The 24,494-nt window shown below is 37.9% G+C and overlaps 1 protein-coding gene and 1 non-coding gene across 7 annotated transcripts in view; one reads left to right on the top strand and one right to left on the bottom strand.

Annotated features, from left to right (window-relative positions):
* ZMAT1 (zinc finger matrin-type 1) overlaps window positions 1-24,494 on the top strand; it is a 47,897-nt gene that overhangs the window by 3,942 nt on the left and 19,461 nt on the right. For all 6 annotated transcript variants that reach the window (XM_028842437.2, XM_077989204.1, XM_015127837.3 and 3 more), the window contains exon 2: window positions 22,413-22,522. In XM_028842437.2, the coding sequence (XP_028698270.2) occupies window positions 22,413-22,522 (110 nt within the window). The remainder of the gene's footprint in view (window positions 1-22,412; window positions 22,523-24,494) is intronic.
* LOC114675148 (U6 spliceosomal RNA) lies at window positions 12,565-12,667 on the bottom strand. Its single transcript, XR_003726246.1, has one exon. It is a non-coding gene; the product is annotated as a U6 spliceosomal RNA (small nuclear RNA).

Here is a 24,494-nt window from a genome sequence, read left to right as displayed (position 1 = left end):
GGGGAGAGGTAAATTATTATTTGTTTGTTTCTGGCCCTCTTGTTAGATTTCAGTGTGTGAAAATACTAACTAAGCTTGTTTAAAGACTAACCTAAGCATACCCCCTACTATATTTATTACATATCAGTTAGGATAAAAACTTTGATTCTTTCCCATCTGAAAGCAGCCTTGCAGATTCATTCACATTTACTAACCTGTTGGAATGAATGCTGTGTATTTGGTGGCTTTCTGATGCAAAGTAGCTGTCATGTGATCAAGTGTATTAATGGATTTACACAGTACCTTAATTCAGTTTCTGACTTCACAAGCATGAACCCTGAGCTGGCTAGCCACAAAGTGCTTATGATTATGAAGGCAGAGGACTTGGTTTAAATAAAGACAATGTAAATGTTAAACATATAACTAGTACTCCTAATTATTTTGTTACTTCTGTTGTAATTTGTAATTGTTAAGATGCCATGGGAAACCCTTCATTATTTGTTTGATTGTGATAACTGTGTAAAGTAGCTAAAACTTGGCAAACTCATAAGTCAGGTGTTAATCTTACAAACTGAAAAACTAAGGACACTAGATAGCATTATAGCTGTGAGTGGCCATCATGCTGATAGGTACAGATCTGCATTTCTACCACAGCTATTATTCATGAAAACTCCTTAAACAGAGTGTGACCTTTAGGGGAAAAAGAGTTAAAACATTTTGTGTAGGTTAACTCAGTTCCCCCAGTCTCCTATAACTTAGTGCTGTGCTCTGCTCATTCTTTTCTAAGATTCTGATGGTATTAAAAGATTGCAAAGGGCAAGTCAGTTTTTTAAACAAATTATATTTAATCAAGAATGCTTGAGGGAGTTTATCTCTAAAAGTGTAATCATGGAGAATATAGCACATGTGCTCTTTGCACAATTAAAATGATTATTTCTCAGATTTTTTAATGCCTGACTTTAAATCTGTGACTGAGAATGAGATTTGTTTATGATATTGCAGCCAGTCCAGAAGTTTGCTCCATTTTTGTTACTTTATTAAAATAGGATATACAACGAATCCTTTACAATGCTAGATGTTTTTGCATCAAGATCAATTGGCCTGTGAACTTCCCACTTCAGCAAAGCATTAAAACATCTAATAGCAAGTTTTTCCCATAAACATTTGACAGGTTATCCTGAAGAGGAAATTTGGGGTTTTATGCAACTCAACCTAATTGTCATTTAACAAATGCAAGTGAGATTCATTTTATTAAATATAGCCAGTTATATCTAAAATAGAGTCACCTAATTTGAATAGCTTAAACTTGGGGGTTAACAAAGAACATTTAATTGGAATGAACAGAGAGTTCTGTTGCCCGGAACTGAAGAAATATGGTAATTTTCTGGTTCCTTTCCTCAGAGATTCTACATGGTTTATAATTCCGTAAGCACGGGTGGACCAAATTCATTATTCTGACTCAAGCCATAAATGTTTTATTTTTGTCATAAAAATGCATTTCATCTTAAATTGCCTGTTGTTATGTAGTAGCATTAATTAGGAGAAAGTTTCAAATATGATCATTTGGATTTCACACTCAGCTGCACTTTTGAATGCAGAAGTTAATGTTACTTTACTTTCACATAATAGTGCTGTTATTTGGAGTAGGCCCAACCCAACAAAAGTAGCCAAAAAGTAAGTTTCTGTCAAGTCAACCTCTTTGCTTTTTATATCATTGAAGGCAGATAGGCTGGTACAAAGTGAATTGAGTATTTTATATCAACATAAGGGATTTTAGTAATGCCCAAGTCCGTAGAACGTGAGCTGTTAGTACTCCTAATTGCATTTTACTGACTTAAGAACATCCCTCTGCTATTACTATTATCTCTTCCCAGACTACTAGAATTTTTTTTAATAGACTAAATCCACCTGAGTCTCGAATCATATGTTTTACATTTTACCTCCCTCAGTTCTTTAATTCCTATTACCTCTCTGGGCCTTAGCTTCCTTGTTTATGAAATGAGGACATTAGACTAGATTGGTTCTAAACTGGAGGCAGTTTTGCCTCACAGGGGATATTTGACATTGTCTGGAGATATTTTTGGTTGTCACAACTATGGAATGCTCTGCCAAAGATGCTGCCAAATATCCTACAATGTATAGGACAGGCTCCTCACAACAGTGAATTATCCGGCCCAAAGTGACAATAGTGCCGAGTTTGAAAAACCATGAACTAGATGACCTCTAAAATAACTCGGGTCGAAATAAAATGATTATGTATAATATTAAGTAAAACGTTCAAAGCTTCTGGATTAGTGAACAAGCATACTTTATCAAGTGCCTACATGTGTTGAACATTTTAAAAATTATTTCATTTAACATTCACCAAATCCTAGAATTAAAAATTACACATTGTATTTCTGTACTTTTTGGGTGAAATATAAAACGGTGCATAGTGGTTACATAATTTGCTCAAGGCTATATAGTTGTGGGTAAAGATGGGATTTGAATCTATTTGACCAGCTCAGAATCTTACTTATTTTTTCCTACAGCCCAGTGCTGTAGGTCATAGTTTTTCTCCCCATTATAAATTATTATGAAATATTTATTTTCTTAGGTCATGAAAACATTTCTTGTAAGAGGGAAATGAAGAGGAAAAACACTCTTATTTATAGAAAATTGGAGTTTACTCATTCTCCCACCAATTGCTGAAGGCACACTTAAATGTAATCAAATACATTACATGGAATATATGAGCTCTCTGATCAGATCCCATTTATAATTTGTCACAAAACTACCATTTCATTTCAAATAACCATCATAAATGTTATTCAGAAGTGGATTGCTTATGTCATGGTAGCAAAACAACCGTCACTTGCTCATGCAGTTTCCTCTGAGCAGCAGGTTGACTCTACAGGGCAGCTGTACTTCATGCAGCGATTCAGATGCTTTTATCTTTTATTTTTTTCAATATTTTTATGTTTTATTGTGGTAAAATATGCACACCATAAACTTTGCCATTTTAAGTGTGAAATTCAGTGGCATTAAGTACATTTACATTGTCAAGCAAGCTTCACCACTGTCCATCTCCAGAACTTTTTCATCATCCCAAATTGAAACTCTGTACATATAGGTCATAGTTTTGTTATATGACCGTATTTCTCCACTCTGAAGAACTTCCTGATGTATTTAGTTTCTGGAAAGTAATATATATTTAAAAGTTATGCTTCATTTGTTAACGGTTGGCAACTTGAATAGTTTCTTATTACCACAAAGCACAGCATTGCAAAGCAATTTTACCCTCTTATACCCTGAGTATAAATGGGACCATCTAGTAAACATTGGTTTTATCTTATCTTTTCCACATCCTATTATTTTTAAACCCTTACTTCATCATCAGATATAGGTTATCTTCCCATTTTGAACCTAGTTTCTGATAGTATTTCCTTATTCCCCATTGCTTTTGTTTCATGTTAAAATAGAAATAAATCATATCAGCATCAGAAATTCTTGTATATTTTAAAGATGGTATATTCCAGTCCATATTTGAGAGCATGCCTTTGTGTCATTAAGATCTCAATGCCAAGTTTCAATAAGTAGGCTTTGATTCTGATTATAAAATCTTGCTCCTCTGCTGGGCACAGTGGCTCACGCCTGTAATCCCAGCACTTTGGGAGGTCGAGGTGAGCGGATCACCTGAGGTCAGGAGTTTGAGACCAGCGTGGCCAACATGGTGAAACCCCATCTCTACTAAGATTACAAAAATTAGCCGGGCACAGTGGCGCGTGCCTTGATCCCGGCTACTCAGGAGGCTGAGGCAGGAGAATCACTTGAACTTGGGAGGCAGAGGTTGCAGTGAGCCAAGATTGCACCACTGCACTCCAGCCTAGGTGGCAAAGTGAGACTTTGTCTCAAAACACAAACAAAAAAAACTTGCTCCTCTATCCATATCTCTTTTCCAAGTTTATAGTAGCATAAAAAAATTCAAATGTACCAGGAAATGAAGAACAGTTGAAAAATTCTAGGCTAGAAATATTGAAAAAATATGCCTAAAATTAACCAGAAAGTATTTACTGTACCATGTTCAACGAAGTGTATTTTTTCCAGATGTGACTTGAAATCATACTTCACAACATTCAGTATATTGTCATTTGATATTCTAATGTGTAATCTGTTTATATTTTTAACCCTAGCTCTCCTAATTTCTTTCTTAATTAGACTGAAAGATAAAAGACCATCTGCCATGAAGTTTGTACATTTATCATTGGGGAAAACTCACTATTATACCTAAATCATAACCAAAATATTAATTTTGCAAAAAAATTTCTTTTAAACTCTAGTTGCAATTATTAAAATATTACACTTGGTAGTAGAAATGCCTCATGGATTTTTACAAAGAGATATTTTGGAGAGAACCAGCTTTAGGGTTAGGACATAGACAAGAAAATAAAGATAATGGAGGAATAGGAGAAGAAATATTGGGACCCTTTGATTTTTTAGGCCCTTAAAGGTTTGTATTAACTGTATACCTGCTTAAAACTTTAAATCATCTGTGCTTCGTATTTGGAAGCAGCTAAGGTATTTGGGTCCTCTGTAAGTACCCTGCCAAAATTTTCCTTCCGTATATATTCCTATCTAAAATACATTTTTTCATTGATCGCCATCAACCCATATAAAGGCAGGTAGAAACAGAAATCTGAAAGGCCGTGATATGTTCTTAGTCACACAGCTAGTTAATAGCAGGGTGAAAACTAATGCAGTCTCTCTCATCCTAATGCTTTTTACAACTCTTGCTACTTTTGGAATTAAGAATCAGTATAAACCCACACAACAACCAACCAATAAAAATAGATTTATTTCATATTCTAATCAGTTAAGGAAGAGAAAAGACATGGTGAGAGTATAAAAAAGAAACAAAAAGAGAGGAAGATGCCCCCAAGTTTTTTCAGCTATCCCTTGGTTCCCATGTCTACTAGAGTCAGCTCCTAAGTCCCAGTTCTTCGCCAGAACACTTTTATTCCTGACAGGTAGTGAGTTCTCAGTAAACATTAGTTCCTGTCCCAGTCATCTTCCTCACAGTCAACATTATCTGCTCACCTATCCTCTAACATTTGTTCCCTGAGGCTGACCTTTCCTCTAAGCTGTCACCCTGAAACAGGCTGAAAAACATCTGTATTGTCACCAGTTTCCTCTTGACTTCCAGAATTGGCTATTGGTCATTTTTTTTCTGGGAGTCCAACAATCATGTCTCAAATAGTGGGGGTTGGGGGTCGGGTGGATCAAAAGAAATATTTAGCATCTCTTGTGAATCAGACATAAGTTTCTTACATATGTCAAGCCTGGAGATGAAGTCTCTTTTTAAGATTAGCCTTGCCTGTAATCCCAGCACGTCGGGAGGCCAAGGCAAGCGGATCACCTGAGGTCAGGAGTTTAAGACCAGCCTGGCCAACATAATCGTGTCTCTACTAAAAATACAAAAATTAGTCGGGCATGGTGGTGCATGCCTGTAGTCCCAGCTACTAGGGAGGCTGAGGCAGAAGAATCACTTGAACCCGGGAGGCAGAGGTTGCAGTGAGCCAAGATCACACCACTGCACTCCAGCCTGGACAACAGAGACTAGCCTTTTTAAGAGCGAGTTCTCAGGGAAATCTTGGGCAGACTTAGATTTGAATCCTGGCTTTGACACTTATCAACTGTGTGACTTTGGGCAAACTGCTTAACCTCTCCAAGCCTTAGGCATGACTTTCAGAAAGTAGACATCATCAAGTTCATGTCAAATTTAGGGGAAATGCAACCTGAGGAGAATTTGGCAGTATACAGTAGCCTCTGATAAACAACAACCATTTTATAAATTTGTTCTCAGTGGAAACCCCCCTTCCATGAGCCTCCTGGTGGCAGATTCTAGAAGATCCAAAAATATCTTGAAAGGCTGGAAATGATTGGTTGACTCTAACAAGGTAAAACTTAAATTCAAAAATATAAGTATATATTGGATCTGTTTTGGGATCCGGAAGAATTTCTATCTATATAACTATGTTCTAGAGGGACATAGTTTAACCAGTTCCAGATCAAAAAGAACCATGTATTTAAAGTTAGCTGAGCGTGGGTCAGCAGTATGATATAACCACCAAAAAATGGTGACACTATTGTAGACTACATTAATAGAAGATAAATATTCAAAATAAGGAGTTAAATATACTTAATACTACTGAACTCTACACTTAAAATGGTTGAGATAGTAAATTTTACATGGATTTTACTACAATTTTTAAAAAAGTACCCCCACCAAAATTTTGCTTACGTATGTATTCCCATCTAAAATATATTTTGTCATTGATCGCTATCAACCCATATAAAGTCAGGTAGAAACAGAAATCTGAAAGGCTGTGATATGTTCTTAGTCACACAGCTAGTTAACAGCAGGGTGAAAAAGGTGGTCCCATTGTACTTATTTGTTGTTATTACAGTATTAAAGTGATTGTGTTTAGGTTATACCTTGTGAGTGGCAGGGATTTAAGCAAACTAATAAAAGGATTAGAAATTATGACATACTAGGATTAATTCAAAAATAAGGTGGAGCGAGAAGGAAGAATAAATATGTCCTAAATAAATAAAGGTGTCTTAAAATATTGAAGGATTGTCATTTTAGAAGAAGGTTTACACTTACCCTTGTTGTATCACCTGGGAAGCTTTAAGAAACAAAACAAATAGTAAAATATGACTGGGAACCACTCTCAGAGATTCTGATTCATTAGTCTGGAGTGGATCCTGGGCACTGTTATGTTTTAATTGGTGATTCTGGTGTGTAACTAGGCTTGAAAACAACCATGGTAGAAGGTTGAACAAAATGACTAGTTTGGCTAAGAGATTACGTCTGAATATAGGCTAAAAGCAGAGATTATTTAGCCTCAACTTCGGAGAATTAAGTAGATTTGTAGTGCAAAAAAGATGCACGTTTATATATCTTTTTTTTCCCAAAAATCTCTTCAAGTTAGACTAAAGCGTAATTTAGCTTGATAAGTACCATTCTAGATGACAAGACTTTTATATCAATCAACTTAGTCACCAAATAGATATTGGACAGCTATTATGTGTAAGATTCTAAGCCTGTCCTGTAGGGCAACTGATCATAAAAATCATTTATGGATGAATTGAACCACCCACAGATACTTTTATTTTAATTCAGTATGTATGATTTTGAAAAGCTATGTGTGTGAATGTGATAGAAAACCCTGATTAATAATTATTTTTACATTAGGATTTGTTCCTGAATATTTAAGTAGATATAAACTGTTTGAATGAGGAAAGCATGCGACTTAGAAAAAAATTGGATAAATCCTTTTAAGTACATTTTAATTTTTCTTTTGTTTTTCCTTTATTTTCTCCTTGTGGAACTTACAGTCTACCTTTAAAGTACATTGTAAATGCCAATCATCACTCCAGTATCTTTTATGATTTCATATTTTCATGTATTTTAATTTTCAATTACTGAAATCAGAGCATCAACACATTTTATTACACCCACAAAGGGAATTTGTTACTGACAATTGTGGGCAAATTTATTGGATGTAAAGTCAAAGCTCCATCTCTTGCATCAGGAACAACATTACTAAGCTTAAATGTAATAGATCTAGGCCGGGCACAGGGGCTCACACCTGTAGTCCCAGTACATTGGGAGGCAGAGGCAGAGGCGAGCAGATCACTTCAGCCCAGGAATTTGAGACCAGCCTAGGCAACATATTGAAACCCCGTCTCTACAAAAAAGACAAAAATTAGCTGAGCATGGTGGTGTGTGCCTGTAGTCCAGCTACTTGGGAGGCTGAGGTGAGAGAAACGCTTAACCCAGGAGGTGGAGGCTGCAATGAGCCATGATTGCGCCACTACACTCCAGCTCAAGTAAAGAGTAAGACCTTGTCTCAAAAAAAAAAAAAAAAAAAAAAAAAAAAAGTAATAAGTCTAAAGGATTATTGTATTCATAGCAAGTTCTAAACTCAAGCTTCAGTACTCTCTAGTTTTGATATGCCTTTTCTATTTTTTCCTTCCATTCTGTGCCCACTGCCCTTCTGGTTCAAGCCTGAAGCCTGAAACTGACCCCTGATATACCTATTTTAAGTCACTCCTTTGCTCCTGTTGAATGCAGAATTAAGTCCATATGCCCTTGTGATGCCCATCATGACTTGGCCTTATTCTAAGCTTTCCATTATTGTCCTTCATACCCTTGCCTCCCCTGAAATAACTTTTATTCCACTCTTTTTATTTGAATTTTACACATCTTTTAAAGGTTAGCTCAAAATCTGTTCCACTCCAGAAACCTTCCCCCCCCCCCCCAAATTCCTCAGCAGTAGCACACTCTACCTTCTTGTGTCTTATAACACTTAGACCATGTTGGTCTTGGGATCATAGTTCTTTCAATACACATCTCATCTTCCTTACTAAATTGTCAATTTCATGAAATTAGGAATTGCATCACGTAGTTTGTCATTTCCAACATGTGGAACAGTTATGTATGCATAATGAAAAGAGTCAAGATAATGCAAAGTTAAGTTCCAGCTAAACCAAATGACATGTGATAGGTTATTTTGATTTCACTGAATCCTAATTTTCTATTCTTCAAAATTTTTGAACATTCAGGCAAATGTGCCACTTACCTTGCGTGTTTGTCTTAAGGTCTAAAGGGATAATCTATCATTTTTGACATACAGAGGCTCTCATTAAATATTCGTTCGTTCTTATCTCTCAAAAATATCTACCGTAATACTTTGAAACTAAGCTCAATACATAACAATAAAGCTATATGATATCTAAGACACTGAGGGCCTGAACTAGGTAGTGTTATGAATTAAAAGGAAAAGGTAGATGTTGAAAAATGTTATAAGCTAGAATTGATATGAGTCAATAATTTTCTGGGGAGAAAAATGACTGAGATTTTAATCCTGGGAATATTATGCCATTCGATTAAAAAAAGAGGGGCGGGCGTGGTGGCTCACACCTGTAATCCCAGCACTTTGGGAGGCCGAGGAGGGTGGATCAGGAGGTCAGGAGATTGAGACCATCCTGGCTAACACGGTGAAACCCTGTCTCTACTAAAAATACAAAAAATTAGCCGGGCATGGTGGTGGGCGCCTGTAGTCCCAGCTACTTGGGAGGCTGAGGCAGGAGAATGGCGTTAACCCACGAGGTGGAGCTTGCAGTGAGCCAAGATCGCGCCACTGCACTCCAGCCTGGGCGACAGAACGAGACTCTGTCTCAAAAAAAAAAAAAAAAAAAAAAGAGAGAAAGACCGACCAAGAACTTGTTTGAGGAAATGAGTCAAAGGAAGTAAGTGTAGGCAATGCCATTCTAAAGGAAAAGTTATAGGAGCACTAGTATTTTCATAGGCTTCATGGAAATGATCTGGAGGGCCAGTCATGAAAGAGTGTGTTTAAACAAAAAACTGCATTGATATTTATGAACTTGAATGTCAGTTTCAAACTTTGACTGTTAATAGTGGAGAAGTCTGGAATTAAGAGTTGATCTAGGAGATAAGTGTTAAATTTTAGGAATTCTTGAACATTTAATAGTTTCCTTTTGTTTCCTCAAAAGAAATGGTTCTTCTGTAATAAGTTATATTGTAATCAAAGAATAATATTTACTTACTCTCTTTAATTTTTGCTTTTCTTTTTTTTTTTTTTGAGATGGAGTCTTGCTCTGTCACCAGGCTGGAGTACTGTGGTGCAATCTAAGCTCACTGCAGCCTCCACCTCCTGGGTTCAAGCGATTCCTGCCTCAGCCCCCCAAATAGCTGGGACTACAGGCATGTGCCACCACGCCCAGCTAATTTTTTTATTTTTTATTTTTTATTTTTTGTATTTTAGTAGAGATGGGGTTTCACCATGTTGGCCAAGATGGCCTCGATCTCTTGACCTTGTGATCCACCCACCTTGGCTTCCCAAAGTGCTGGGATTACAGGCATGAGCCACCACGCCCAGCCTTTACTTTTCATGGATACATATAGGTGTATATGTTTGTAGAATACATGAGATGTTTTGATATAGGCATGCAGTGTGAAATAAGCACATGAAGAATGGGGTATCCATCCCCTCATTTATCCATTGAGTTTCAAACAACCCAATTACTGTTTACGTTATTTAAAACTATATGGTTATTACTGACAGTAGACACCTTGTTGTGCTATCAAATACTAGGCTTATTCATTCTGTTTATTTTGTGCCCATTAACCATCTCTACCTCCCCGCCGCCAACCCCCCCACTACCCTTCCCAGCCTCCGGTAACCATCCTTCTAATCCCTATGTCCATGAATTCAGTTGTTTTGAATTTTAGATCCCACAAATAAGTGAGAATATGCAATGTTTGTCTTTCTGTGCCTGGTTTATTTCACTTAACATAATCTCCAGTTCCATTCATGATGTTGCAAATGACTGAATCTCATTCATTTTATGGCTGAATAGTACTCCATTGTGTATATGTACCACATTTTCTTTATCCATTCATCTTTTGGTGGACACTTCGGTTGCTTGCACATCTTTGTTATTGTAAACAGTGCTGCAACAAATATAGCAGTGCAGATATCTCTTTGATATACTGATTTCCTTTCTTTGGGGTAAATATCCAGCGGTGGGATTGCTGAATCATATGGTAGCTCAATTTTTAGTTTTTTGAGGAACCTCCAAACTGGTCTCCTTAGTGGTTGTACTAATTTACATTCCCACCAACAATGTATGAGGATTCCCTTTTCTCTGCATCCTCGCCAGCATTTGCTATTGCCTGTCTTAGATATAAGCCATTTTAACAGGGGTGAGATGTTATTTCATTGTAGCTTTGATTTACATTTTGCTGATGATCAGTTATGTTGAACACCTTTTCATATGCATGTTTGCCATTTGTATGTCTTGTTTTGAGTACTGTCCATGCACATCATTTGCTCATGTTTTGATTGGATTATTAGATACTTTTTCCATTGGAGTTCTTTGAGTTCTTTATATATTCTGGCTATTAACCTTTTGTCAGATGGGTGGTTTGAAAATATTTTCTCCCGTTCTGTGAATTGTCTCTTCACTTTGTTGATTATATTCTTTGCTGTGCAGAAACTTTTTAACTTGATATGATCCCATTTGTCCGTTTTTATGTTGTTGCCTGTGCTTGTGGGGTATTGCTCAAGAAATTTTTGCCAAGACCAGCGTCCTGGAGATTTTCCTCAATGTTTTCTTGCAGTAATTTTATGGTTTGAGGTCTTACATTTAAGTCTTTAATGCATTTTGATTTGAGTTTTGTATATAGAGGAGACAGGGGTCTAGCTGCATTTTTCTGCATATGGATATCCAGTTTTCCCAGCACCATTTATTGATGAAACTGTCTTTTCCCCAGATTATGTTCTTGGCACCTGTCTCAAAAATGAGGTCACTGTAGGTGTGTGGATTTGTTTCTGGGTTCTGTATTCTGTTCCATTGGTCTATGTGTCTGCTTTTATGTCAGTACCATGCTGTTTTGGTTACTTTAGCTCTGTAGTATAATTTGAAGTCAGGTAACAGAAGAACAATTCCTCCAGTTTTGTTCTTTTTAGTTAGGATAACTTTGGCTATTCTGGGTCTTTTGTGGTTCCCTATAAATTTTGAGAATTTTTTTCTATTTCTGTGAAGAATGTCATTGGTGTTTTGATAGGGATTGCTTTGAATCTGTAGATTGCTTTGGGTCCTATGGAGATTTTAACAATATTGATTCTTCCAATCCATGAACATGGAATATTTTTCTATTTTTTGGTGCCCTCTTCAATATCGTTCACCAGTGTTTTACTGTTTTCATTATAGAGGTCTTGCATTTCTTTGCTTAAGTTAATGCCTAGGTATTTAATTTTATGTGTGACTATTGTAAATTGGATTACTTTTTTAAATTTTTTGAATTTTACTTTAAATTCCAGAATATAAGTGCAGAACATGTTGGTTTGTTACATAGGTATATATGTGCCATGGTTTGCTGGACCTATCAACCCATCATCTAGGTTTTAAGCCCTGCATGTATTAGCTATTTGCCCTAATGCTCTCCCTCCTTTTGCCCCCACCCTCCAACTGGTCCCGGTATGTGTTTTTCCCCTCCCTATGTCCATGTGTTCTCATTATTCAACTCCCACTTATGAGTGAGAACATGCGGTGTTTGGTTTTCTGATCATGTGTTAGTTTGCTGAGGATGATGGCTTCCAGCTTCATCCATGTCCCTGCAAAGAACATGATCTCATTCCTTTTTATGGCTGCATAGTATTCCATGGTGTATATGTACCACATTTTCTTTTTCCAGTCCATCATTGATGGGCATTTGGGTTGGTTCCATGTCTTTGATATTGTAAATAGTGCTGTGATAAACATTCATGTGCATGTGTCTTTATAGTAGAATGATTTATAATCCTTTGGGTATATACCCAGTAATGGGATTTCTGGGTCAAATGGTATTTCTCATTCTAGATCCTTGAGGAATCACTACACTGTCTTCCACAATGGTTGGAATAACTTGCATTCCCACCAACAATTTAATAGTGTTCCTATTTCTCCACAGTCTCGCCACCATCTATTGTGTCTTGACTTTTTAATAATCACCATTATGACTGGCATGAGATGAAAACTACGGAATGCTTCATGAATTTGCATGTCATCCGTGTGCAGGGGCCATGCTAATCTTCTCTGTATCATTCCAGTTTTAGTATATGTGCTGCCAAAGCAAGCATTTGAATTATTTTTTAATTTCTTTTTCGGATTGTTCACTGTTGGCATATAGAAATGCTAGTCCTTTTTGTGTGTTGATTTTGTTTCCTGAAACTTTACTGATTTTGTTAATCAGTTCTAATAGTTTTCTTGTGGAGTCTATAGGTTTTCCCAAATATAAGATCATATCATCATTGGCAAACAAGGATAATTTGACTTCTTCCTTTCCCATTTGGATGCCCTTTATATATATTTTTTGTCTGATTGCTCTAGCTAGGACTTCTAGTACTATGTTGAATAACAGTTTTGACACTGGGTATCCTTGTCAAGTTCCAGATCTTAGAGGAAAAGCTTTCAGTTTTTCCCCATTCATTGTGATACTAACTGTGGGTCTGTTGTATATGACTTTTATTATGTTGAAGTATGTTCCTTCTATCGCCAGTTTTGTGAGGGTTTTTATCACGAAAGAATGTTGAATTATATCAAATGCTTTGTCAGCATCAATTGAAATGATCATATAGTTTTTAATCCTTTATTCTATTAATATGATCTATTAATATCTCATTGATTGATTTGTATATGTTGAATCATCCTTGCATCCCAGGAAAAACATCCTACTAGCTTATGATGAATGATCATTCTAATACAGTGTTGAATTCTGTTTGCTAGTATTTTGTTGAGGATTTTTGCATCAATATTCATCAGAGATCTTGGCCTGTAGTTTTCTTTTTTGGATGTGTCTTTGTCTGATTTTCATATCAGCGTAATACTGGCATCATAGAATGAGTTTGGAAGTATTGCTTCCTCCTGTATTTTTCAGAATAGTTTTAGTACGATTGGTCTTAGTTCTTTAAATGTTTGCTGGAATTCAGCAATTAGGTCCCGGGCTTTTCTTTACTGAGATTTATTATTATTATTATTATTATTATTATTATTATGGCTTCTATCTCATTACATGTTATTTGCCTAAACGGTTTTGGATTTCTTCCTGGTTCAATGTCAGTAAACTGTTTCTATCTAGGAATTTGACCATTTCTTCTAGATTTTCCAAATTACTGGCATATAGTTGCTCATAGTAGTCACTAATGATCCTTTGAATTTCTGCAGTATCGGTTGTAATGTCTCCTTTTTCATTTCTGATTTGATATATTTGGATCTTCTTGCTTTTTTTCTTAGTAGTCTGGCTAATGGTTTGTCAATTTTGTTTAACTTTTCAAAAAAAACTTTTTGTTTCATTGATCTTTCGTATTGTACTTTTTATTTCAATTTCATTTATTTCTGCTTGATATTTATTATGTCTTTTGTTCTACTAATTTGGGGTTTGGTTTGCTGTTTTTTCTCTAGTTCTTTAAGATGCATCATTTGATTATTTGAAGTTTTTCTAAACTCTCTTTTAATGTAAAGACGTACAGCTATAAACTTCCCTCTGAGTACTGCTTTTGCTGTATTCCATAGGTTTTGGCATGTTGTGTTTCTGTTGTTACTTGTTTCAAGAAATTTTTCAATATCCTTCTTAATTTCTTCATTGAACCACTGGTTATTCAGGAGCATATTGTTTAATTTCCATGTGTTTGCATAGTTTTCAAAATTCCTATTATTATTGATTTCTAGTTTTATTCCATTGTGGTTCAAGAAGATGCTTGATATTATTTCAGTTTTTTTGAATGTTTCAGGAGTTGTTTTGTGACCTAACATATGGTCTATTCTTGAGAAATACCTATGTCCTGAGGAAAAGAATGTGTATTCTGCAGTTGTTGCATGACATGTTCTGTAAATATCTGTTAGATCCATTCATCTGTGGTGCAGATTACATCTGCTCTTTCTTTGTTGACTTTCTGTCTGATAGATCTTTCTAATGCTGAAAGTGGGGTGTTGAAGTCTCCAGCTATCATTGGATTGGGGCCTATCTCTCTCTTTCACTTGAGTAATATTTCCTTTATATATCTGGGTGCTGCAGTGTTGGGTGCATATCTATTTAAAATCGTTATGTCCTCCCTCTGGCTGAACTGACCCCTTTATCATCATATAGTGTCCTTCTTCGTCTCTTCTTACAGTTTTGGTCTTGAAATCTATTTTGTCTGATCTAAGTATAGTGACTCCTGTTCTGTTTTAGTTTCATTGGCATGGAATGTCTATTTCTATCCTTTCATTTTCAGTCTGTGTGTCTGTATAGATGAAGTATGTTTCCTCTAAGCAAAAGATCGGTGGGTCTTGTTTTTTCATCCATTCAGTTAGTTAGTGTCTTTTGATTGGGAAGTTTAGTCCGTTTACCTTCAGTATTATTATTGATAAGTAAGGACTTAGTTCTTCCCTTTTGATTTTTGTTTCCTGGTTGTTTGTGGTCTTCTCTTCCTTCTTTCTTTCATTTCTGTCTTCCCCTAGTGAAGATGATTTTCTCTGATAATATGATTTAATTTCTTGCTTTTTATTTTTAGTGTATCTATTGTATGTTTTTTGGTTTGAGGTTCCCATGAGGCTTGCAGATCCCTTCTTGTAACTTATAACCCATTATTTTAACCTGATAACAACTTAATACACTATTTACATAAACAAACAAGCAAAAAGAAAACTAATACAAACTCACCCTAACTTCATTCCTCCACTTTTTAACTTTTTGTTGTTTTTACTTACATCTTACTGTACTATGTCTTGAAAAGTTGTAGTTATTCTTTTTGATTGGTTCATTTTTCAGTCTTTCTACTTAGGGTAAGAGTAGTTTATACCCCTCTGTTACAGTGTTATAATATTCTGTGGTTTTCTGTGTACTTACTAGTGAGTTTTGTACCTTCAGGTGATTATTTATTGCTCATTAATGTCCCTTTCTTTCTGGTTGAAGTACTCCCTTTAGCATTTCTTTTAGCACAGGTCTGGTATTGATGAAATCCCTCAGTTTTTGTTTGTCTTGGAAAGTACTTCTCCTTCATGTTTAAGGGATATTTTCACTGAATATACTATTCTAGGGTAAAAGGGGTTTCTTTTTTCTTTAGCATTTAAATATATGATGCCACTCTCTTCTATCCTGTAAGGTTTCCATTGAAAAGTCTGCTGCCTGACATATTGGAGCTCCATTGTATGCTATTTGTTTCTTTTCTCTTGCTGGTTTTAGGATCCTTTCTTTATTCTTGACCTTTGGGTACTTGATTATTAAATGCCTTGGGGTAGTCTTCTTTGAATTAAATCTGCTTGGTATTCTATAATGTTCTTGTACTTAGATGTTGATATCTTTATCTAGGTTTCAGAAGTTGTCATTATTATCCCTTTGAATAAACTTTCTACCTTATTTCTTTCTCTACCTCCTCTTTCAGGCCAACAACTCATAGATTTGCCTTTTTCAATATATTTTCTAGATCCTGTAGGTGTGTGTCATTGTATTTTATTCTTTTTTCTTTTGTCTCCTCTGTGTATTTTCAAGTAGACTATCTTCAAGCTCACTAATTCTTTCTTCTGCTTTATCCATTCTGCTGTTAAAGGACTCTAATTCATTCTTCAGTATGCCAGTTACATTTTTCAGCTCCAGTATTTCTGCCTGATTCTTTTCAATTATTTCAATCTCTTTGTTAAATTTATCTGATACAATTCTGAATTCGTTCTCTCTGTTATCTTGAATTTCTTTGAGTTTCCTCAACACAGCTACTTTGAATTCTCTCTATGAAAGTCCACATGTCTCTGTTTCTCAAGGATTGGTCCCTGGTGCCTTTTTAAGTGTATTTGGTGAGGTCATGTTTTTCAGAATGACGTTGATGCTAGTAGATGTTCTTCGGTGTCTGGGCATCAAAGAGTTAGGCATTTAATGTAGTCTTCACTGTCTGGGCTTATTTGTAGCTGTCCTTCTTGGAAAGACCAGATATTTGAAAGGATGTGAGTGTTGTGATCTAAGCTGTGTCTTCTTTCTGGGGCACCCCAGACCCTGTAACACTGTGGGGTTTTGCAGACTTGTAGAGGTGCTGCCCTGATGGTCTTGAACCTGATCTGGGAGAATTCTCTATATGACCAGGCAGAGACTCTTTTTCTCTTCCTTTACTTTCTTCCAAACTTACAGAGTCTCTGTCTGTTCTGAGCCACTTAAATCGGGATGGATTGACACAAGCGTCCCTGTGGCCACCACCACTGTGACTGTGCTGGGTCACAACTGAAGCACAGAGCTGGGTCTTGCCTAAGGCCCATTGTAACCACTCCCTCACTAATGCCTATGTTTTCTCAAGGGCCTGGGGCTCTACAATCCACAGGTAGCAAAGCCAGCCAGGCCTGTGTCCTTCCTTTCAGGGCAGTGAGGTCCCCTAATCTCTGGGTGAGTCTAGAAGTGTTGTCTGGGAGTCAGAGACTAGAGTTAAAAAACCTTAGAAGTCTACCTGGTATTCTATTGTATTGCAGCTGAGCTGGTACTCAAACCACTACACTCCATCTTTCTTATCCTTCCTTCACTTTCCAAAAGCAGAGTAGCCTCACCCCACAGCCACAGCCACCCCTGGCCACAAGGCAAGGTGTACTGCCAGATTACCACTGGTGTTCCCTTAAGGCACAGGGGCTCTTAAGTGCACTTGGGGTGAATTCTGCCTGGCTTGGGACTCTCGTTTCAGCTCTGTGAGCTCCCCTCTGGCCCAGGGTGGTCCCAGAAATGCTGTGCAACAGTCAACTCTAGAATCAGGGACCCCAGGAGCCTGCTTGATGCTCTATCCCACTGTGGTGGTATTGGTACCTAAGGGGCAAGACAAAGTCCTCTTTACTTTTCCCTCTGCTTTTCTAAAGCAGAAGGAGTTTTGCCCTATAGCACCACAGCTGGTAATTTCCTGAGCCTCACCTGAAGCCAGCAAGTCTCAGAGGCTCAACAAGACCCTCAAGGTAGTTCCTGGGTATCACTGCTGGTTTATTCAGGTCCCAAGGGCTCTTCAGTTAGCAGATGATGAACGCTGTAAGGATTGAGTCCTTTCCTTCAAGTCAGGGAATACCCTTCTGGCTCAGGGTGTGTCTTGAAATGTCATCTGGGAGATATGGCCTGGAACAGGGTCATCACAGCTCTGACTGGTGCCCTATCCTTGTGTGACTGAGCTGGTAACCAAGATGCAAGGCAAAGTCCTCTCTTCTCTTCCCTCTCCTCTCCTCAAGCAGAAGGAAGAGGTCTCTTTTGGAGCCTCAAACCATGCAGCCTGGAATTAAGGGAGGGGTGATTTCAGTCCTTCCTTGGCTGCCCCAGCTGGTGTCTCAGTATGTTATGTGCCCCCCACTCACCCCAGTCCACTGTCTCTGGGCCTAGTTCAGTCCTAGGACTCGCCTACGAGTTGCAGTACTTATAGCCTAGACTGCCTTTCAAGTTTACTTAGAGACTGAGAGCACTTTGGCCCTCAGAGGTAAGGTTTGCGGGCACTCAACTTTGAACCACTGGGATCAGCAACTTCTCTCTGGCTAGGGCTGGTTTAAGTGCTCCTTCCCTGGTTGGGTACCAGCTGAGTTTGGTCTGGTTTTCCTTTCTGCTCTAACAGGACAGCACCAAGTTCACTGCCTAACAATTGCTGTGTTCCCCCTTCCAGCATCCAGAAATGCTCTCTGCACCAGGCTGCAGCTGCAGGATGGGGGAGGGGTGGCATCAGCTATTCAGGACGTTTTTTTTTTTTTCTGTCTCTTACGTGCATCTATCAGTGATCTGAAGTTAAAATTGGGTACTTTGAGCTTTCACCTGATTTTTGGTTCTTGTGAAGGTGTTTTTTTCTGTGTAGATAGTTGTTAACTTGGTGTCCTTGTGGGGTGGGGGGACAATCGGTAGAGCTTTCTGTTGTGCCATCTTGCTCTGCCTCCTATATTTACTTATTCTTATTAAAGATTTTAATGGATGGGAAGTTCAAGATTATACCACTAAGCTCAATTTGCACATAGTAGTTAATCCTGAAAAAGGGAAGTCCTGAAATGCATTTTAATTAACTTCTTTACAGTGCTGATGTTAGAGTTGGAGTTAGATAAATCCTATATTCTAAAACAATCTCAAAAATAATTCAGAGGTGATACTATATGTAATAGAGATAAATTTGTAACTATTAATTATGTTATGTTTTACATGTTTCTAATTACATTTATTCTTATCTTGAGTATGCACTTCTAAAAGTAAGCCTTTTTAGTCCATGTAATGGTATTGAAAATTAAGCTTTGGTGAAGATATCTAACATAACTTTAAAAATAAGTATCTTCAGTGGTTTCTATTTAATATAAGTACTCCTGCTCTAGTTTAGTTTTTCCTTTTCATTCTTTTTTTTCTTCTCTTGCTGTATATTTTCAAATAGGTTATCTTTGAGTTCATAGATTATTTCTTTTGCCTGGTCAATTCTGAGGTTGAGGCTATTACATTTTTCATTTCATTCATTGCATTTTTAAGCTCCAGAATTTATTTGATATTTTTAAAATATAATTTCAGTCCCTCTGTTAAATGTCTAATTTTGGTCATTTATTGTTTTCTTGATTTCATTAAATTGTTTCTCTATTTTTTTTTTTGAAGTTTCTTGAGATTCCTGAAAACAGTTATTTTGAATCTTTGTCAGACAGTTTGTATAGAGGTCAGCTACTAAGAAATAGTGTTCTTGTGGTCGTGTTATGTCTCTTGGTTTTTCATGTTTCTCATTGTCTTACATTAATGTCTGCACATTTAAAGAAATGTAAGGACTTATTCCAATTTTTTTCAGACTTAATTTTTCTGGGAAAGCCCTTTACCAGTTAGCCCATCCAGAGATTCCCAGGCAGGCCATCTGGTATGATCCCTGATGCGCTTGTTGCTGGAGTCCTTGGGCAGCCTGGCCTGCTAACTGGGTCAGCAGATGAGTGGGCCTGGTATCTGGGTCTTCAGGGTTGGCCCTGAAGCCTGAATCCACTGGGGTGGATCTGTTGATTGGGTCTTGGGGAATGGGCCTGGAGCCTGTGTCCACAAGGGCAGGCCTGGAGCCTGTATCCACAGGAGCCAGCCTGAAGCCTGGTCCACAGGGGCTTACCTGGTGCTGAGGTAAGCCTTGAACCTGAGTCTATAGGGGATGGCTGAACACTGGATGGGTCTGACACCTAGGTCCGCTAGCATGGGCCTGGAGCCTGAGTCCATGGAGGCTAGCCTAGTACTGGGGTATCTTGGATTATTGAAATGATCACTGAGGTGCCTGGTTCCTGGGATCACTGAGATAGACCTGGAACCTGAGTCTGCAGGGGTGGTCTTGGAGCCTCATTCCAAGGGGTCCTGCCTGGTACTGGGGTCTACAGGAGTGAGCATGGACCCTGGGTCTTCTAGAATAAGCCTGGAGCCTGGGTCCTCTAGAGCCTGGGGCCTGGGGCCTGGTGCTGGGACCAGTGTGGAACCTGAAGCAGACTCAGCTCCAGTGGCTGGCCTGGAGCCTGAGTCTGCAGAAGCAAGCCTGAAGGCTGCGTGTGCAAGGGCTAGCTTAGAGGCTAGGTCCCTGGGGGCTAATGTGGATCTTGGAGCCACCAGGCCAGCCTGGGACCTGGGCACACGGGGATGGTCCTGGCACCTGTGTTCATGGGGGCAAGTCCAGCACTGTGGTCTACTGGAACTGGCCTGGGCTCTGGGTCTGCTGGAACACTGAGATATAGGAGCTCCAGCAAGGGCTACAGGAGCCAGCCTGGAGGGTAGGACTGTGGGATCCTGCCTGGTTCTGGGGTGGGCCTGGAGGCTCAGTCTGTGGGTACCAGCCTGTTGGGGCCTATATTAGCTCCCTCCAGGGGCTGGCCTGGAGGCTGAGTCTGCAGGTGCCAGCCTTATGACTAGGGCTGTGGGAGTTGGCCGGGTGCTGGGGCTGGCCCTGGCCTGAAGCCAGGAGCCTTGGGAGCTAGTCCAATGCTGGAGATGGTCGAGGGCATGGTGCTGCTGAGGTTGGCCTGATGTTGGGGTAACCTGGAGACCAAGTCCACTGTGCAGTCCTGGAGCTTGGGGTTGAATGATTCAGCTTGGCACTGGAGCAAGCCTGGAGGCTGAGTCCACTGGTACTGTCCTGGAGTCTAGGGCTGTGGGGGTCTTCCTAGCACTGGATATTACTGGGGTGGGTCCAGTTTTGGAATTGGAATCAAAGTTCAGTGCTCACTTCCCTCTCCTCTCACACAGAGGGTATCTGTTTCCACTGTATGCTAGGGTTGGTAGAGGGCTGATGCTGATAGTGTAAAACTTTCTTTCCTACCTTCTTGCACCTTATTTCTGTGCTACACCCAGGTGCTGCTATAATCTCCTGCATATTTGTTTTGTGTTTTAGTTTTTTGGCTCTTGTGAAGGTATTTTCATTTGTGGATAGTTATTTTAATTGATGTTTCTGTAGAGAGATGAGTGCTGAAGAGTCTTATTCCACCATCTTGATGATGTCTGTCCTAATGGTCTTTTAATTAGAAAGTCCTGCATGCTTGCTTTTCTGCAAAAATTAAGACAGTTATACAGAGAGTTAAACATTAAGTTGTCTCTCCTTGTTCCTTTTCTAGGCCCACTTACCAGAGTTAACCATTTTTAAATTTGGTTTATTTTATTCCAGATTCTTCTGTGTATACATTTAATTTTTGTTAGTATTGGGAATTTGATGTATTGTATTTGTTCTACAACTTTTTATTCATTTAATAAGCAATTGGCGTCTCTGTGAAAGCATGTGGTACCAACTTATTCACTTTGATAGCCAAATAACAATGAGAATTTTGATGTTTGTGACTCATACTGTATAGAAAAATGGATAAACTTTGGAAGAATACAGAGTAGTTCTTAAGAAGTTTAGATGACAGTATAGACCTCAAGTGTAAATGCAGAAAGTTTTGGCATGTGTTATTTATTACAGTGAGAAACACTATAGTATACATTTCTAGATATGTATACGAACATTACATTATAGCTTTGAGGGGATTGTGTGAGACTTGTTTGGCCACATTAGTATGCTAGTGTTTGTACAATGATGAAGGATGTTTGCCCACTATGGGCAAAGATACTTTGTGGTTCCTTGTGATTTCTAGATAACATTGAAGGCTCATGTTTCTTGGACCTGTAAAGTGAGAGTGGTAAAAATCTCTTGATTCTTAATGAGAATCCTGTGACAAGTGACAGTCCTAAAACAAAGTGTTTCTTAGGATTGTCTGCTGTTAAACGCAAAATATCAACGCTGTTTTTTGTTTGTTTGGTTGGTTTTCAGGTTTTTTGTTTGTTTGTTTGAAACAGTGTCTTGCTGTCGCCCAGGCTGGAAGGCACAGCCATAGCTCACTGCAGCCTGGACCTCCTGGGCTCAAGTGATCATCTCAGCCTCTGGAGTAGCTAGGACCGCAGGCGCTTACCACCATGCCCAGCTAATTTTTATTTCTATTTTTTTAGAGATTGTGTCTTGCTCTGTTGCCCAGGCTGGTCTCAAACTCCTCACCTCAAGCGGTCCTCCTACCTCAACCTCCCAAAGTGCTGGGATTACAGGCATGAGCCACTGCACCTGGCCAAGGCTGGGTTTTTAAACCCAGCCTTTAATTACTGGTGTCCCAAGTCATTCCATGAAGCTCATGAAGTTACTGGTGCCCCCATAATGATTCTTTTAGAATGCCATTGCCTAGACTTATCATACTAAATAAATAACTCTTGCCATATCTGTCATTAGAGGGATACTTAGTATGTGTGTGTTAAATTGCATACTCAAACAAAGAGCTGTTACTCTAGCCTCACAAGCACTCAAATTTGAAGTGGCATATGAAATCATACATAGTTAAGGAATGAAAAATGATACCTCTAAATATTTATTAACGTGATATATTTGTCTTCCCTTTTTTATTCACAGATGCCATGTGGAATGAACAGGAGGAAAAGGCTGAACTTTTTACAGATAAGTTTTGTCAAGTATGTGGAGTGATGCTACAGTTTGAATCACAAAGAATTTCACATTATGAGGTAGGTTAAAAATAATGGGAATAGGGTCTAAAGCAGATTTTTAAATGTAGCAAGTAAACGTCCCATAAGTCATCTTACTTGATTGCTATGAGAATCCTGTGAAAAAGGTAGTGTTATTTTCCTTTGATGGATGAGGAGACTGGCTCAGACAGGGATGGTAATATACTACTTTAAGTTTGGGGAATTCAGACTTAAACTCAGTCTTTTTACTCCAAAGCTTGTTTTCTTTTCTTCACACCACTCTGCCTCACTTTGTATCCATCAAGCCATCCACCCTTGTATTAAATATAAGGGAGGCATTATGAAGCTTGCATAGGAAACTATTAATGTGAATCAAGGGATATTATGTAGAACTCCCAGAGTCTTCCTTTATAGCAAATGAAGACTATAAAAACAAAACAAACCAGTCTTGCACTTGATTGAGCCACATGTTTTTAGACACAGGAATGTAGAATCCTAGAGCTAAAAGAGAGAGTGTTTAATGTCCTTACTCTCTTAGTTTATAGATTAGAACACTGAGACCCAGAGGGTTAACACTTCTCCATGGCTAGTCACTGGTATGACTAAGCCTAAACATGATTTCTTCTGATTTCATATCCATTGTTCTTTCCCTTCATTTGGTGTTGCTTCATGTTTCTACATCATCTGATGAGCTGTTGGATTTCTTTCATATCTGGTATCTAGGTTACCAAAAATACTAGACGCATTCAATTAAAACTAATGTAATGCCAGTTCTACTTTTTTAAACACCTCATCTTGTTCTTCCTATTGCTAATCTTATTGGTAATTATGTTTTAGTCCTAATGTTGGTTGAAATTAATTTCCTATAATTACAGATAGGGAAATAGTGTTGACTGTGCATTGAGAGGAGGTGGGGTTAAGTCTTAACTCCACCACTGACTAGTTACATAAGCTTTGGCAAGTCACTTTACCTTTCTGAGCATGTTTCTTGGACCTGTAAAATGAGAGTGGTAAAAATCTCTTACTATACTTGTGAGAATTAAGTGAAATCAAATGTATGAGAGTGCCTAGCACATCTTTAGACTCCATAGATCAAAGATTTAGAATTAGTAACAGAGACAGACAGTCAGGGGGCTCTGTGATAACTACAGTTGATCCATTTGAACCATTTTAATTTACATTGGAAAAACAGCTTTTTATGGAATCATAAAGTACTATTCAGTTTAGAAAATAGGCAAAAATACAGGAAAATAAATATAAATTATAATTCTATCACTTGTAGTTAACCATTATTGAATTTCTCTTTTGCTTCTGTGATTCCAATATGATTTTTGAACACACACATACATATACACATGCAGTTTTGCAAAAAAAGATGCACAGACTCTCTCAGTATAGTACTGTAAAATATAACAGTATTGCAGAAGTTTTGAATTTTAATTTTAATATTAATATTTCTTTTGTGTCTGTGCTTATGTGTTTAATAAACCATTCTATACACTTTTGTCATATACTTCCCTCTATTTTCTTCTAAAACTTTGAAGATTTACCTCTTATGTTATAATCCATCTGGTATTGATTTTTGTGTATAGAGGGTGACAACAGGTTTTTCATATGGATAGCCAGTTGTTCCAGCACTATTTATTGTATAGTCGATCCTTACTTTACTGATTTGTAGTGGCACCTCTATTGTATGCTAATTTCCACATACATATTGGTTTCTTTTGAGGCTTTTATCCTGTTTTATTGTATTGGCCTGGTTTCCTATATCTACAACAATTTCACCTTTAAAATAAGTCACGGCTTTCAAATAAGTCACAATATCTGTAGAAGAAATTTATATGACATTAAAAAATTTTGAATCATAAACTAAGTTAAAAATATATGCCTCACATTAGTTGATATTTATAACCTGTATAACTAACAAAGGATTAGTGTCTAGAATATAGAAAGGACTACAAATCAATTAGAACAAGAAGCAAATAGAAAAATGGGAAAGTGATGTCAACAG

Source organism: Macaca mulatta, chromosome X, assembly GCF_049350105.2.
Source record: "Macaca mulatta isolate MMU2019108-1 chromosome X, T2T-MMU8v2.0, whole genome shotgun sequence".
Lineage (NCBI taxonomy): Eukaryota > Metazoa > Chordata > Mammalia > Primates > Cercopithecidae > Macaca > Macaca mulatta.
The sequence above is the reverse complement of the archived record's forward strand: the minus strand, read 5'-3'. Positions and strand labels throughout refer to the sequence as shown.